The sequence below is a fragment of the Eschrichtius robustus genome, chromosome 12 (genome assembly GCF_028021215.1).
Source record: "Eschrichtius robustus isolate mEscRob2 chromosome 12, mEscRob2.pri, whole genome shotgun sequence".
Taxonomy (NCBI): domain Eukaryota; kingdom Metazoa; phylum Chordata; class Mammalia; order Artiodactyla; family Eschrichtiidae; genus Eschrichtius; species Eschrichtius robustus.
Window position 1 is genome coordinate 98575983 of NC_090835.1, and position 18126 is coordinate 98594108.

The 18126-nt window shown below is 43.3% G+C and overlaps 1 protein-coding gene across 1 annotated transcript in view; it reads right to left on the bottom strand.

Moving 5' to 3' along the window:
• The window catches only part of PHACTR1 (phosphatase and actin regulator 1), a 531606-nt gene that overhangs the window by 23713 nt on the left and 489767 nt on the right, over window positions 1-18126 (bottom strand). The window contains exons 8-9 of the mRNA XM_068557521.1: window positions 17478-17728; window positions 15540-15696 (exon numbers count right to left, since the gene is read on the bottom strand). Coding sequence (XP_068413622.1) covers window positions 15540-15696; window positions 17478-17728 — 408 coding nt within the window. The remainder of the gene's footprint in view (window positions 1-15539; window positions 15697-17477; window positions 17729-18126) is intronic.

The window sequence follows — 18126 nt, forward strand, 5'->3', positions numbered from 1 at the left end:
GCCCCCCAGGGTGCATTTGGAAATGTCTTGGGACATTTTTGGTTGTCATGCTGGGGGAGGATGCCTTTTCTGATTCTACCAGGCAGAACTAGTCACTCCCTCTGCTGTGTTCTTCCATCTTGACCATGCCTCATCCATCACACTGATAACATCCATTTACACGAAGACCTCCTCAAATATACCGTGAATGCTTCAAAGGCACAAGTTATGTCTTATTTACCTCTGTGCTTCTGGACTTAGTATAGAGCCTGGCGCATGGAAGGGACAAGTCATAATACTTTAGCCTTGTTGCTGTGCTGCCCATGGGGACGACCAGAGCCCTGGGCTTGCGTGACAGCCTTCTTGCTCCTGGAGGGGCTCCTCTGGGAAGTTGGGCAGCAGTTTGCTTTTACACCTCAGTACTCTGCCCTCTACCTTTTTTCTCTGTAAATGAGGCAGCACGGCTTTTAAAACTGTTGATTTAAAAGTTGCTTTCCAGGAATTTGTGTCAATAATTTTCCACTTTTTCCCCCTCCTCATCATTCCCCTCAAGCTGTTAACAAATAGCCTGGCTACAGCATAAGAAAGAGCACAGGCTGGGGAAAATGGTCTGGGATTTGGAGTCCTGCCCTCCTGGCCTACGTGCACCATTAGCCAGAAGGCCCCCTGGGCACATCACAGCGCTTTACCTCTCCCTGCACCCGAGTTTTGCCAAATGACAAACAGCCATAACAACAATCTAGCCTGAGAGAACCGAATGAGAACAAGATGTGAAAGTCTCCTTTAAAATTAAGTAGAAAGCATGAAATATTATTTCTGGTAACTTGAAAAAAAGTCTCTCACCTCAACTAGCTAAACAGGTTACTCTTAAGAGAGAAATGGTTTTGGCTTTATTCACCGGAGGCTGTGGCCCCAGTGTGAAGCCCCATGGCAAAGATAAAATATTGTAAGGAATAAAATCAGAAAAAACACTGGAATAACGCTGGTCGTGTTGAGATGAAATCAGTTTGGGAAAAACAATGGGACTGTGTGTGTTGCATAGCATCAAACTAAAAAAAAACAAACAGCACAAAAACTGAGAGCCTACAGCCTGAATACTTTTAGGGTTCTTATTAGATATAAGCCCCAAATGAGCAATCAGGAAGATTTCACTTTGAAAGAGTATGTGAGTTGTTACAATAGAAATTAGATAGTTAAAGAAGTTAACCTAAGAATATACTCATCTCAATAAGGCCATGTTTACATGAAGAATCAACTAAAGAAATGCTAAAACAATGTGATGTCAAAAGATAAGGAATGTGGGAATAAAAATAAATGTCCTCTATTCTACTTTAAAGTGACTGAGGAGACTTGGTCACCTTTAGCTTAATCTTATCTGTCTGTCCATCCATCCATCCATCTGTCCATGCACCCACCCATGCATCTGCCTGTTCATGAGTGAGTCTGTCCATTCATCCGTCTGTCCATCTGTCCATTACATACCAGACAGTGGTCTAGGCCTTCAATCAGAGCTAAGCATAACAACTAACAATATTAACAAGAATGACAGGGTGTGGATGATATGATAAAGTTCTGCCATCAAATATATACTGTGTTTTATCTTTTGTCCTTAGCCTCGTCCCAAAACATAAAAACTGAAATTTGGCCTTTGTTGTTTTTTTTTTTTTTTTTTTTTTAATCCTTCAGTAGATAGCTCTATTGTAAAAGTTAACATTCTCCCTAGGAACACAAAGCATTTTTAAATAACCTTCCATCAGAATCTTCAACAAGTTTAGGATGATCTGGTAAGAGGTCAAGGCAAAAGACTAAGAGTGAGGCAAAACAAGTGCATCAGTACAGCCCCTAAGCACCACACACCTCACTAGTCAAGTGTGAACAAAAAATATCCTCAAGTTGTTAACTTCAAGCTCATCCTTGGTCCTCTTCCTATAGCGTTTTGTCTATTCTCCTGATCTTTGCCGTTTCCATGGCTTCTGAGTCAGTGGTTCTCAATCTTGTAGCACATTAGAATAACCTATATTACCTTAAAAAATACCGATGGCTGGGCCACGCTCTTGACCAATTACATCAGAATATCTGAGGGTAAAGCACTGTTAATATACTTTTTAAAGCTTCCTAGGTCATTTTTCAGCAGTAGCTGGGAACTCCTTAACTGTGGCAAATTCCTGGGCGCCAGACCTACTGAATTAGGAACGCTTGGGTGGAACCCAGCAGGCTGTGTTGTTTAAACACAGGACATGACCACATACAGATCTTCAGGAGATTTGCATGCATATTCAAGTGTGATAACAGGGGCACAGGCATCTGGATATTCTTTTCTTAACTTGAGCCTTCCCCCAGGTACCCCTGTACTTCTTGTCCTTACTTCTTTACAGAATATTGCTTCTGATGAACAGATCTCTGGAACAAGGACAAAAAGTGATTCAAATGAAGAGAGGAAACTCCGGGGTTCACTGTTGAGTGACTGTCCTGGACAGTATCATGGTTAGGATGACTTGTGCAGTCTAGACAATACAGAAATGTCATAAGAATATATACTTATTCATCCACTCATTCATCCACAAAATACTGTGGTTCCAGATTTCCCCAATGCCTTGCTTTGTTGGGCGTCAATAAACAATGTATACAACCCTTGACTACTTTCCAAAGCAAGGCAAGGGATGGCAAGTTGGAAGTAGGTCCCCTGATGCCTCCTCCTGCGCCTGCTCTGACTACGACACCTGGACGACTCCAGGACCTACAGGGTCTGTGCAGCTCATGCTCTTTTCCTGTTCCCCCCAAAGGCCAATCGTCATCTTGGGGCCATCAGCACCTCCCAAGGAGAGGCTGAAGGGTCTTATGTGAGACAGAGGCTGGGAGACAGCTGTCAAGAATCCCCAGTCCCTTCTCTCCTCTTCATTCAACAGGACTACAGCTATTTTCCTACAGCTGCCTCTCAGGGCCTCTTCTAAGCTCCTATTTCTGGAAAAAATCACAACTCCAGTTCAGATGAGATTTCACGCTGTTTAGAAACCTGGAGATGAAAACACAAAAACCCCCAAAGAGTCCCAGATGCTCCAGTAGAGGGGATTTTGATCATCTGATTTTGCAAAGTTTTCTATAATTCTCCTTTGTTGAAAGTCTCATTTCCATACTGTTTCCTGATCTATGACTCCACAATTTTAACACAAAGCTTCATTTTAAAACCAATAGTCCTGTAGAACAAAAGAGTGGTAAAGAATATAGGTATTCTCATTAAATTAGAAGTGCTTAACCATGATAATGTTTCATAAAATACATATATATATGATGTAACAGACATCATATATATGTATATATATACACATATATATGTATGTATGTGTGTATACACACACACACACACACACACACACACACCTTTTTTCCCCCAGCAGCATGGTGGATGTCTAACCAGTTTGGATTTGCACTTTTGCATTTTTTGAAAATCTGTTTGTTAATTCTAAAAGAATCAGGAAAAATGGAGTTCTAATAATGGAATGGGTTTATTTGTCTAGGAAAGGATCTATAATATGGGAAAGGCAAAGAAGAAAAAGAATGTAAAAAGGGAGCGTGATATGGCTGCTTCAACCGACTTTACCTTGACCATACAGGAAACAAATATAAACGCTTTTACTAATTTATTGGCCTTATCTACACAATGGATTGGGAGACAGATCGCTTGTAAGAAGAGACTGTATCCCCTCAAGTATGTTCCCAAAAAGAGACCATGAATTCATAGCACATATCTAACAGGATCCTTAGCTCCCAGCCTGGTGGACAGTAGGCCATATCCTTTTCTCTCGTGTGTGTGTGTGTGTGTGTGTGTGTGTGTGTGTGTGTGTGTGTGTGTGTGTGTGTGTGTGCATGCACACATACATGAGCATTCTATTATTAATCAATTAGGAAACATATCATGTAACACACAATGTAAATGCAGGACAAATTTAAGCTAATTTCTTAGGTAGGCTAAACCTGGCATTATATATATGCTTTTTTTTTTTTTTTTTTAAATGAATAAGCTTATTTTGTTTCTGCCTGGACAAAGTTGTATGAATTTACAGCTCCTTCGCGGGAAACGCCTGAGTATTATCCAGGTGCTGCTGTTGACTGTGGGGTGAGAATCAGATTTCACAGGCTGTGGCTCCAAATGGCTACATGTGGTTAAGGACTGTGAAGAGAGAGGGTAACGCGAGAGAGAAATGAGAGGGAGTAACCCTCCAAGGATGTGCTGTATGGACACAGCAGGCTCCAGGCAGAAGGTACCCACTCAACCTCACTCAGCTTCCGCGAACCTAAAGGAAGTGCCAGGTCACTCGAGGGTGTGCTGAAGGCTTCCCGTGGATGGGACATTGCCTGGGCAGCTTGGGGTGGAATGTGCAGATGGCAGACTCATTGGTTCCATCAAACTTGGGGAGCGCAGCTCTCATTTTAACTCCCAGGAAGATGTAATGACCTCTCTCAGCATCTTTCAAAGGGGAGCTTGATAAGTTACAATATGAAGATGAGCAACACAAGGAAAATCATAACAGTCCAAAGGAGGGTTGGATTTACCCTAGGTAAAACTCTTTTCAACACACTGATCACCTGTCAGTACCCACTATTTATCTGTCTGCCTGTTGTTTTTTTCAAAGGCACTAATAAGGCTGCCCGTTTTGAAGAACTATTGTTTTAATGGTTCAGTGGGCACAGAACATAAAATTTTCATGATCACACTTCCTAAAATAGAAGTGTATTCACTTATATTTCAAAGGAATTGCCTTCGGAATCAGAGGGAAAAGCGATTTTCCAGGGTTTGTATCTTTGGATGATTTTCCTGTTTATATTCTGTCAAAAAAATTACTGTTTAGTTAGCATAGCATATATGCAATTTTCAAGGCTATTCTAAAAATCTTTGCATTCTAAACCAAGAAGAGTGAAATGAATATAATGAAGATAAATAAAATGAATTACTCTTATTAGCATTTTGCACGAGAGTTAGGGTTTTTTTTTTGCCAGTAAACAAAGATGTGAGGGGACCTATGAAAAACAACTGTTCTGCAAATGTCTCAGCTGTAATCCAGTTCTGCTATTTAAATATTCAGGACTGTGTGCAAGCTCTAAGGGGAGCTGTCGAAAAATCACCTTCAATCAAACCTGCAGCCAAAGTTGGTGGATGAGGGAGAAAGTACGCTACATACCATGGAAATTATCCTGGAGACTAGAAATGCCAACTTCACCATTGAAACAAAGAACAAAGAAATCTTCCTAAGTATAACGGATTAGAGCTTCATTTATCATCTGAATGACAGAATCACTAGAACAGGCCAACTCCAAACTAAGGCATCAGATACAGAATCTTCAAAAGTACCTGATCAGTCTTCAAAAATTATTAACGAGATTTTCTCAGCTGTGATTAACTATTAAGATGGGGAAATGTCTCTCACTTGGGCACTTAATTTAAATGTTCTTTTAGCTACGTGGGATTGAGGAGGAAACAGTGCCCATGAAAGAAACTACCTATGAGAGAATTCACAGATTCCTTATTCACGGGCTTTTTGACTTCTGAAAATGTTTCTTAAAGATTTAATTCAAAACCTTTGAGTCATTTCTCTCTCTTTCGGACATGAATTGAGAAAATCAACTGAGATCTATGACTTGTCATACTTTCTAACAAATAACTGGCCTGTTTCTTCCAGTGAGAAGTGAATACATTTCTCCCCTTTCTGGGGGATATTAATTTTTAGCACTGGCTGGGGTCAGAGGTCTTGGTTTCAGATCCCAGTGTAGCCAGGTAACTATATGAACTTGGCTAGCAGCTTAATTTCTTTTGGCCTCAGTTTCTTTAACTGTAAAATTCAGGGTACTAGAGGCAGTGGTAGTGAGTGTCCACTGAAGTTCTAAAGTGCTCTATTCTATACTTCTTCACACTCAGAAGATGCAATTGTGAAGGAGGTAAAGAAACTCACAAATAGACTCCTTGTGATATAGGTACAAAGCTCACTGTGGAAAAAAAAAACTCCAAATAAGCTAATCTGAAAGCACTAGACCAGATTTTGAAGTATTATTCCATGTGACAGAATCATCTTTCAACCAAAGTTTGGCGCTTCATAAGATGATTTAGCTCACTGTTTATTCATTGCCTCCCAGTAGATTCACAAATGGCTTTGGGAGCTCCTTTCATGAATAAAAGGATGATAGCAATGACATCCTTATGACCGTTTTAGTTTATAGAGGGATCAGAAGATTGTAGGAAAGAAAAAAAATATATTACAAGAAAAATGGTCTGACAAGTCAAGTTGAAGTTGTTCCTATTAACACGTAAATGGTTAGATTATTCAGTGATTAAATTATCCAGAGCCCTGTCCCATCCCCATTCTTCCAGGAACATTTAAAGGAAAAAAAATGTAAAGAGAAATAGTCTAAAATACATTCCCACCAATCAAAGAATGTGGTCCAGAAGGACCCCCAGTTTCCCCACAGAACCTGCCATCAGCATCTCTTTCCCAGGCTAAAACAGAGAACAATGGGTAACCTTGACTAACCTCTTTGAAGGATGATTATCCAGCTACCTTTTTTTTTTTTCTGGCCACACTGCAGGGCTTGTGGGATCCGAGTTCCCCAACCAGGGATCGAACCCGTGTCCCCTGCAATGGAAGCGCTGAGCCCTAACCGCTGGACCGCCAGGGAGTTCCCTCCAGCTACCTTCTAAATGATACCTCATACAGTGTTGTGCACCATCAATTCTAATAGAATTCCAACAGAATCAATTTCGAGGTTCCATGGTCTCCCTTAGTAACTTGTTTCCCTGAAAAGTTAACCTTAAACCCACAGAAAACAAACTTATTCAGCTCAAGGTCCACTGTTCCTCTCTGAGATCTCCCAGTTGTACTTAAGCTAGTTTTTTCTTTAAACATCAGCAATGTTTATTTTGGGTCTCATTTTTCTCTAATGGAGATTATTTTGATCTCCTGGCCCTCAGGAGCAGTCCATTCACTGACACAGATCATGGGCATGTAGTGATGTCGGCCCCAGCACAGACCCTCACAAACTTTCCACGTGATCTGCTCCCTTCAGATCAACCATGACTCTGCACAGCAACTGCCACCTGGCTGCCTCCTTCCTTCAGCCGATGTGAAAAGCCTTTTATTTACTGTTGTTTTTGCCAAATGAAAATTGTATATATTTAAGGTGTACAATGTGATGTTTTCATATATGTCTATAGTGTGAAATGATGACCACAATCAAATTAATTAGCATATCATTCTACCTCAGAATGGGAGAAAATCTTTGCAAATGAATCAACGGACAAAGGATTATCTCCAAAATATATAAACAGCTCATGCAGCTCAATAATAAAAAAACAAACAACCCAATCAAAAAATGGGCAGAAGACCTAAATAGACATTTCTCCAAAGAAGACATACAGATGGCCAAGAGGCACATGAAAAACTGCTCAACATCACTAATTATTAGAGAAATGCAAATCAAAACTACAATGAGGTATCACCTCACACCAGTTAGAATGGGCATCATCAGAAAATCTACAAACAACAAATGCTGGAGAGGGTGTGGAGAAAAGGGAACCCTCCTGCACTGTTGGTGGGAATGTAAATTGATACAGCCACTATGGAGAACAGAATGGAGGTTCCTTAAAAAACTAAAAATAGAACTACCATATGACTCAGCAATCCCACTACTGGGCATATACCCAGAGAAAACTATAATTCAAAAAGACACATGCACCCCAGTGTTCACTGCAGCATTATTTACAATAGCCAGGTCATGGAAGCAACCTAAATGCCCATCGACAGACGAATGGATAAAGAAGATGTGGTACATATATACAATGGAATATTACTCAGCCATAAAAAGGAATGAAATTGGGTCATTTGTAGAGAAGTGGATGGACCCAGAGACTGTCATACAGAGTGAAGTAAGTCAGAAAGAGAAAAACAAATATCGTATATTAATGCATATATGTGGAATCTAGAAAAATGGTACAGATGAACCAGTTTGCAGGGCAGAAATAGAGACACAGATGTAGAGAACAAACGTATGGACACCAAGGGGGGAAAGTGGGGGGTGAGGGGGTGGGTGGGCGGTGGTGGGATGAATTGGGAGACTGGGATTGACATATATATACTAATATGTAGAAAACAGATAACTAATAAGAACCTGCTGTATAAAAAATAAATAAATAAAATTCAAAAAACAAATAAAAGAATGGCAATCAGCAAAAACAGACAAACAAACAGAAACAGATGTGTAGTTGCCCTTCACTTTCTATCAGTCAGGTCACGCTGTAGCCTCGACTCAACTCAGCACCTTTCAGAAGATGTCAGCCTTTCTGGAGGGCTTTTAAGAGAGGATTTTCTATTTTACGCAGTGAGTTAATGGGAGATGTCAAATGATCTGAAAGCAGCTGAGCTGCTCGAAGATTCCACATGTTTGTTATGCAAATGCTGCAGGATTCAATAACTCCATTCCCGTCATATTTCACCCTGATTTAGCCTGTTCCCATCACTCAGTTCAGCTTGGTGACTGGTTCTTAATTTCAGTTTTGTTTATGGGAGGGTTCGGAATCCACAGAAAAAGCCCACTGACCTGAGCCATTCCCACCCAGGCTTTGCGGATGTGAAGATGAGCGGACACAAGTGCCCTCTTGCCGCTCCTCTCTCCTCTCTGGTCCCCTCCCCACTCCATCCTTCATCACTGTCAAAGGGGTGATGAGGAGGGTGCAAATGCTGCTGCAAGGCTGCAAAAGCCAGGTGGACAAGGGAGCTCCTCCAAAACTTCACTCGAGTCTATTTTCCTCCCTTCTTTCTTTCAAGTGATTCACAGGGACACACGTCCAGCGCACCCTCAGTCAGCCAAAGTTGAATTGAATTCATAGAGCCTTTGATTGTTATTCCTTTTTTTTTTAAATATATATATATTTTTTAATTAATTTATTTATTTTATTTATGGCTGTGTTGGGTTTTCGTTTCTGTGCGAGGGCTTTCTCTAGTTGCGGCAAGTGGGGGTCACTCCTCATCGCGGTGTGCGGGCCTCTCACCATCGCAGCCTCTCTCGTTGCGGAGCACAGGCTCCAGACGCGCAGGCTCAGTAATTGTGGCTCACGGGCCTAGTTGCTCCGCGGCATGTGGGATCTTCCCAGACCAGGGCTCGAACCCCTGTCCCCTGCATTGGCAGGCAGATTCTCAACCACTGCGCCACCTGGGAAGCCCTGTTATTCCTTTTTTCAGAAAGCGCTTTTGCAGCAGAAGAAATCACGCAGCCTGGGAAGGTACCAGCTCACACTTAGCATCAGCCCTTAGGTTTGGGGGGAGATACCATTTGCCACCTTGGAACTAGGCTCCGGTGTATCGAGACTCGTAACACTGACTTTCCCAAACCATCAACAGTATGCAAGCTACGATCAGAAGTCAGGATTACTGCATTTTATTGCCTGTGCTATAAGCATGAAAAATGGATTTCAAGTTTCTCCCTTGAACATTGTATTATGATTTAAAGCAGCACATAATCCTCTGTACATATTATTTTATATTCTGCCTATAGTGTGAACTACTTAGGAGCATAAAATACAGATTTAGAATACTCTTTCTTTCTAGCATATTAAATTCTGAATAAGAGAGAATAACACATGAGGTTTCATGGGGATGATCAGGTCATCATTTTTCCACCTCCCCTATCTCATTCCCCACCCCCCTGCCACCGCAAAGACAACAGCTATTTAAGAGATGGCAAACGTAAACACCAAGGAGGAAAGAAGAGGGAGAATTTTGGTAATTTTCAAAGACAGGTCCTACATCTGATCTGCCATATGATGCTTGGTGTGGATCTCATGCTGTATGTATAGACTCAAACTATCAACAATTACCAGTGCTTTAACCTTAAATCCTTCTGATTCCCAGACTCAACACGCATTAAGCAAAAGAAAGCAGTGACAGCTATTTCAACCAATTTCTTCATTCAACTTAATGTGTTTTTCCATAGTCACAAACACTCTGAAAACCAATTGACTAAATTCCTGAAAGCTGGGTCAAAAGTTCTTTTTAGGAATAGAGTATATTGCTTTAGTGATTAATCCACATAACCACATTCAAATTAATTTGGATCCTAGAAGATGTTAATTCCCAATTGCTACAGAGAGACACATGCACATGCTCACACTGACATTTATCACACACGGAAGAGTTCTATCTCATGTCCTCAAAGTGTACATTGCATGCCCATAGAATTTAGGACTATACTGTAGATAGGAAAACCTATGGTTTCCAGGTCAGAGATTATATCCAGGGGGCAAAGGCTGAGACATGATCCCGGGGCTAAACTTAATCCATAATTATATTGTTTGGTCTGTCCAATGTTTAAAAAATTTGGAATTTTCATTTAAAAAAAATCCAGATTTTTTTTTTTAATAAGATCTGACAAACTGGTCTTTCATTTCTCCAAAACAACAGGGGACTGAAGCTGAAGAGTGGTGACCCCTTTTGATAAAGGATGGACTTTCCATCTCACCCCAGTTTCCAGCACTCCCTGTTAACAATCTTAGAACTGCCCGCTTCCCTTATGTTCAATACCTGCCTGGCCCCAGGTGTGCATTTGAGTTTGTGGCTCCTTTTCTAGGTAGACCCACTTTATGCTTCCCCAAATGGTATGGGTTGAATTGTATCTCCCCAAAATACAAATGTCGAAGTCCTAACCCCCAGCATCTCAGAGTGTGAACTTATTTGGAGATAGGGTCTTTACAGAGGTCATCAAGTTAAAACAAGGGGATGAGGGTTGGACCTTAATCTAAGATGACTGGTGTCCTTATAAAAAGGGGAAATTTGGACACAGAGACACATATGCCGGGAGAAGATGAAGGCAGAGACCAGGAAGAGCAAAGACTGTCAGTGAACCACGAGAAGCCAGGGGAGGGGCCTGGAACAGATTCTCCCTCACGGCCCTTAGAAGGAACCAACCCTGCCAACACCTTGATTTCAGACTTCCAGGCTCCAGAACTGTGAGACCATAAATTTTTGTTGTGTAAGCCACTCAGTTTTTGGTACTTTGTTATGGTAGCCCTAGAAAACGAATACTCCCAGTAGCTGAAATTAAGTCAGCATCTCCTTTGATTGTTGGCAAGAATCATAGGTGAGTGGCCTGAATCACCAGCTATGTCTGGTCTAGGAAAAGGACACCACAAGGAGAAACATCCTTTCCAAAACCCAGCAAGGTTTCCAAAGAGCTTCCCCGTAGGGATGCTTCCCATTTTAAGACGGGGCTATGCCTGCTCCAGCTCAGAGGGACGCTGAAAACATCGTGGTCAACCATGATTGCAAAAAAGGTGATGACAACCTGCTGTATAAAAAATAAAATAATAGAAATAAACTTTAAAAAAAGAAAAAAGATGATGACAGTTCACCCCTGAGTGGGACATGGATATTTTAAGGGTGAAGAGATATTGTAGGGGAACAAGTATGTCACGGAGGCAGATTGCCTGAATCCTTATTTATTCCTGAGCTTAATTTAGATTATATACTCCTACGTATACTGCAAGGCACCTCCCATTTTATCGTCCTTCCCAGGCTTTCTCTCCCCCTGTCTGATCCAAACCTTACAGAAGGTATTGGAGGGGACTGAGGGAGGGGACCTCAGTTGGAGAAGAGGCTTAAGCGCACTGGCTGTTGGAGTAACCAAGAACAGATCACGTTTCAGGGTCTTAGCTCCTTTTTAAAAAAATAAGTAGTCTTAGTGACTTACAGGATGATTCACTTTCTAAAGGATGTTTCAGAAGCAAAAGAACAACTCCTTTAGGCATCAGACTTCTATTTAGTCCCTCAAAACCCCATTCCCAATGGTCTTGAGTGCCATCCTTTAGTTGGGGGGGTCATTTCTTCAACCAATCAATGCCCCAAGCTGGAAAGTGGCTTAGGGACATATCAGCTGTCCCCTGGCTGATCAAGAGGTCACCCTCACTATGAACACTGAGAAGTATGGCTCCATGTCTAATTTTTTAAATAATGATTTTTTTGGGGGGAGGGAGGAGGGGGTAGTAAGATGTATTTCAAATAAATAACATGGAGTCATGTGGGTTGAATATTAATCTTAGGGGAGTAAAAAGCTTGGTAAATGAAGGGGGCTGAAAGTGGATTGGATAGCTAAGATCACACAGGCTGACCACCTCCTAGGGTTCAGGTTGAAGGGCCCAGAGAAGAGACTCAGAGAGAAAGCAGCAGCGTCTTGCATTTGGGGGCTTTGGAGGGGTGAGGGATGGCCCTGAGGTCTCTACATTTCCACTGACTAGAGGTCCTTGGAGAGGAAAGGACCTGCTCACGCAGCCCTGAGAAGGGACCCTCAGACCTGTGGGCTCGAAGCTTCTTGAGAACTCCGTCAATTTAATTTTTTAAGCATGTATCCCCACACATGCCATTTCTTTATTTATAAGTTATATACAAGTATTGATACTACTGCATTGATATATATGTGTATTATAACACAGACACAATCGATTTAAAAAGAATGACATAAAATACATTTAAGTCAAAGTTCTACTATTTCATCCCTCGGACACCCCAGCGGATGGACGTGTTGACCCCTTGGTTCTCTGCAACCGGCCTGAGTCTGTATAATAAGGAGAAGAGAAAAGCACACCCCGCTGACAACATTCACGTCTCAAGGGCAGCCCTCACTTCTCAAATGACGGTTGGTTGAAACAGTTATTTACTATCAAAGCATCCAGATGACTTGATGACCGAGGTTTAGGAGAGTCTGCCCAATAGCATCAATGAGAAAACATTTTTGGAAGAACAATATTTTTGCATTCTTAGGCAGAAACTCTCCCTTAATACTTGATATTATTTTACTTGATGTTTCTGCTCCCTTCCCCCAATTTGGGATTATTCTTGGAGCGCTACATTATTCTTTTATGCTATTAAAACTGTCAGACTAAAATTATGTTTTCTATCTTGCTCACTCCATGAGGACCGCAGACTTGGCCGTAGGCTTTTCAAAGAGCTTGAGATTTCCAGTACATCTTACTACCTCAAATAGCCAAAGAAAGCCGCAGCCTTGTAGCTTCGGAAATGCAAACTCTACAACAGATTCCTACATACTTTTAGTTACTTTTGATGAAAATGAAGTTCACAGTTTGCACAAAGTGATCAGATGATCTAATCCCCTCAGATTAGGAAATGTAGACCCAGAGTGAGTAAACATCTACTTAGGAAACCCTCAGAACCAGAGCTAGAATCCAAGGCTCTGGGCCTCAGATTAGTTCTCTCTCTACCATGGTCACCTTCTGGTTCTCAGATTTCTCCTTCATTCTGCCCTGGCTTCAGGATAAATGAGGGGCTGGAAGCACCAAGCTGGGTTCTCATTCAAAATAGAATAGTCCTTAAAATTCCTTTCTAAAGAAGACCTTGAGAGGTGGATTAGGCCTCCCCACCAGATTTGCTGAACTCTGTACAACTTTGCTGACCTGCTCAACACTCCTGATGACCTTTCCTTTAGGCCCAGTTCCTGTAATCTGGCTGAGATGCCAAGGGTTACACCAGAAGGAAATAAACTCCCTAGTTGAAAGAGTGAACAAAGAAGAAATGGACTCAGAGCTCAACACCTGGAATATTCCCAAGGCTGTCCTCTCTACCTCCATCTTTCTCTCCCTGGTCAGTGTGTCTTCTTCTACTGACCAGGGTGAAAGAGGGTTGGGAATAGACATCACTATGGTGAACGTTCAGTGGATTTTATGAATCCTGAGCAGTATTTAAGTGCTGTCAGAAGAGTAGGTTGGGAAAGGGATGATTTCCAAGGATAAATCTTCAAATGCAGAGAACTTCTTGCGGTGCGTGGGTGGCCTATGTCTCTTCCCACCTCTGGGTTGTGTCACTGCCATAGCCACGTGCTCATGGGTGGGATGTGGGTATGGATTCAGGCGTGAGAAGCTGGGCTGTGTCTTTTTAGGAGCGTGTTCTGGGACAATGGCCTTTCTCACTCTGTCAGTTTCCTCCCGGTGGACAAGCAGAGTGGCCAGCTGCACACATCCGCTTTCCGTGTCTCCCACCTTGTCTCTCTCTCCACGGAAGATGCCACCTTGGGCAGCTAGATGTGTCGGCATCTCACATACACCTGCAGAGAAGTTTTCAGTTTTCCCCACAATCCTGGGGCTCTGCTTATACTGTCACAAAGCTGGGAAAATGGAAGTGAGGGAAAAGAACTAGAATAAAGGATACCCATGCTCCTTTGTCCTAGTCAAAGGATAATGGAAATGAACTTTTGGGAAGAAGGGCTGGGGTCAAGGATCTGCTCCTTCTCTTATTTCTAGTTCCCCAATGGAGAGCCCTATTTGTATCAGGTGTAAAATTGAACAAGCTGGTTCAGGAAGCAGCCTAGAACGATATCCACCCAACCCACTGAACCCCAGAGAGAGGATGTGGCTATATGCAGTGTAGGAAAGGAGACTTGGGGAACCAGTATCATTGCCTCCAAGTACCCGAAAGCATGCGTGTTAAGAGGGATGAGGTAGCTGCAGAAAGAAAAGAATGTGACCAATGGGTGGGAGATGCATGGACAGAGATTTCACTTCAACAGAAGGAAGGGTGTTTAACAGTCAGGCTCTCCCACCATGGGACAGGCTCCCTAGAGGAAGTTAGAGAGGCTGTTTTAAGTGCTTTCCTTATATTGTTTAATTCTTACAACTCCCCATCTTATAAAGGCAGAAAACACAGGGGAAGAGAATAAGTGACTTACACGAGGCTATGGGGCAGTAAGTGGGAAAGTCAGAAGGAAACCCTGCGAGACCTCTACACACTGCATCCAAACAATGAGCATGGTGCCTGGGCCAAAGTGAGGGCTCACCTGGTGACTATTATTACAGAGGCAGCATCATATATGGTCAAGAGGGAGCTCTCCACAGCCATTCTGTCTGATATTACGCAGGTAACTAAAGTTCTCTCGGGTGTTCTCGTCTGTGAAATGGGCATAGAAATGTCCACTTCATAGGGAAGCTCAAAGATTAAATGAATGAACACAGAAAACGTTTAGAAGAATGCCTGGCTAATAAGTGTGTCACAGATGTTAGCTAACACCGTATAAAGATGCACTAGGTTATAAATACACATAAGTGTTTAACATATTAATATGACATACTGCTTTGCCCGTGTCTGTAATACCCACTCATAGGGGCAATCACTCAAGAAGAGTCCCAGCTCAGTAAGGAGGCATCTTTACCCACCACTGATGTCTTCTAGTTGCACAGTCTAGCAGAAAAGTCCATTTATTCGATTGCTTTGTGCTTACGCAAACCACAGTGCCTAGGTGTATAGGTCCTCAATTCTACTGGATGATGGGGATTGTTCTACAGGTGGTTATTCTCCCTGGAAATCTTCCTCTCAGCTTGAACCTTTAGTCAAGTGAAATTTCTAAGATTTTGATGAGTGAAGAAGAGGGGACCATAAAAGCAACCCCGCAGAAGAAATGGAATATTTTCCATGGACTTTTTCTGCAGGGAGCTCTTCAGAGACACTCAAAACAGATTTGAGGATGGAGACTGAATTCTTCCACGGAAATCCATGGAGCCAGTGGCTGCGCTGTCCTACCTGGTGAGCTTGGTGCCGATCTGCTGCCTCAGCTCCAACCGCTCCTCATCCGTCTGCCTCGGAAGGATGTTCTTTTCTTCCAGCTCTCGCTTGGAGGGCCTGTTGCTGAGTTTGATGGCTAAGGAGTCCTTCCTGCACACCTTCATGGCCAGGGAGCCTGCAGGAAGGGAGACATGAGGTAATAAGGCTGTCACCAACCTGCTCGGGCTCCCCCCAGGGACAGCCGTGGACCACAAGGTGGGAGGCGGGGAGACAGATACAAGAGCCCAACACCTGAGCGCGGCCAAGACCTCGGTCAAAGGAGGAAAGTTACAGTATGTGACTTTCATACAGTTCCTGCAATCAGCGTGTCCTTTCTGCCTCGCGGTATGCTGGGCATGTGCGGGGCACATGGAGAGCCTGTGATTGGATCTCTGCTCCCCAGGAACTCCCCGCCCCCCCACGCCATGTGGGCAACATCACAAAGGAGGGCGGGACAGACTGCGGAGCGCAAAATAGAATGCAAAGGGCGGAGGAGGGACGGAGGAGGAGCGGCCTGCACGTGCAGGATAAGTGAGGCCAACGGGCAGCAGGCCGGTGGGCATCTGCATGTGTGGACACTCAGAGGTGATGGATATAGGTGGGGGAATCACAGGAGACAAAAGGGATCAGCTACAGTGGGGCCGGAGGGTACGGAGGCAAGTAAAGTTGGGCAAAGTGGGGTCCGTGTGGGGTGGGAGAGGCAGCAAGCTCATCGAAACAGGCCATATTCTGGGTCTGCTTTTCTCTTTAGCATAAGAGGTTCTGAGCACCTAGAGCAGGGCTTCCTCACATCTGGAATAAATCCATGATTCTCAATCAGGAGTGATTTCTGCCCCCACCAGGGACACGTGGCAAAGTCTAGAGACATTTTTGGTTGTCAAACTGGAGTTTGCTGGGCAGGGTGCTCCCGGCACCCAGCGGGCAGGGGCCAGGAATGCTACCCAACATCCTACAGTGCACAGGGCAGCCGCCATGACAAAGAATTCTCTGGCCCAAGACGTCACTTGTGCCAAGGCTGAGAAACCCTGGTATAAAGCGTTCCATTCTCCGGGCAGGAAACGGTGCGCAGAGGCTGGGCAACAGCTCCTTCCCTCATGGACCATGTGGGCCTTCGGCTGCCCCTCCAGGGTTCCTCTCCTCAACACCAGGACTATTTCCATCACTCAAGTTTAGCGAGCTATCTGAAGCCTGGTGAGTGTGAAGCAAGAGGAGGAGACTGGGAAGTAGCAAGTTTGGGGGATTCCTTCGGATCTTACATAGTAAGTACTTATCTTCCTTCTTTTGCCACCGCTTTTAGAACGTGGGTTTTGGAATGAGACACAGGCAGCTTCAACTCTCAGCACTGCCACTTAGTAGACGTGAGTCTCTGGGCAAGTCCCTTACCTCTCCATTTTCTCCCCTTACCTGTAAAATGGGGCAGTAGTTCATGCCCCTGAGTGCTGTAAGATGTCGATGAGAATAAAAGCTTAGCATATTGTCAGGCACACAGTTGGTAAAAGGTTGCTATAAGTTCACGCATTAAAAAGTTGATCACTGAAATTTAAATTCAGTGGTTGAGGTATGCTTAAAAATGAATTTGTTCCATATACAATGGTTAGTATTTTTATACATTTTGTAGACTGGAATTGAATTTTAAGGTGCCTCCCCTCCTTGCTTTTTTTTTTTTTTTAATTGATGGCGTGTTGCATCCCGAGGGAAGCCATCAAAGAAAAAAAGAGACATCTAAAAAGGCATGAGATGGTAGCACGATGTTGTAATTTTTAGAGCTCTGAGGCCGTTCAGAGGACAGTTACCCTTTCATCTTAACTAATGAAGAAACAGTAACCGCGGACCTCAGATTAGAACCCACAGAGGTGGGCAGCTCTTCCCACCAGCCACGCCCCTCCCACCCTGAGCGAAGAGTTTGGATGCACCCACTGGTATACAACGAGGTGTCGTCATCTTCATCCTCCTCCTCCTCCTCCTCCTCTTCTCTCGCGTACGGGCAAGAAGAGTCTTCGTAGTCTGCTTCACGAGGCACATTTTCTTTATCGTCATCACATTCAATCACAACAGTTGGCACTTGTCTTATTTCCGGAAGGCCCAGAGGTCCTGCTTTTGTGACACTGTCACCCGAGTGCAAACCAGAGCTGTGGTAAGAAGTAGAGCAGGGCACCCGCGGCTCAGAGCTGTTTAAACAGAAGGAGAAAAGAGCACATTTATTCTGGCTAACGTGTCGTATGAAATGCATCGGAACCTTTTAAAAACTTAGCTGTCCCGTCCTAAGAGACAAAAGGTCTACTGGGCAATTCAAGTCTCATTTCTCACCTAACAGCTAACTGTTTTGGGGCAGCTGAGTTACCTGATGGTGGTAGCAGCACGGAATAGGGAATGAGAATTCTACTGCCCTGCGGATGGATGGTGGTGACGGTAGCACAGTAATGCGAATGTACGTGAATGCCACTGAACTGTACACTTTAGAATGGGGAAGATGGTGAATTTCATGTCCTGTGTATTTACCGCAATTTAAAAAATAAAAAATTTTTAAACTAAATTTAACTCTTTTTATTTCTGGTTCAGAGCAACA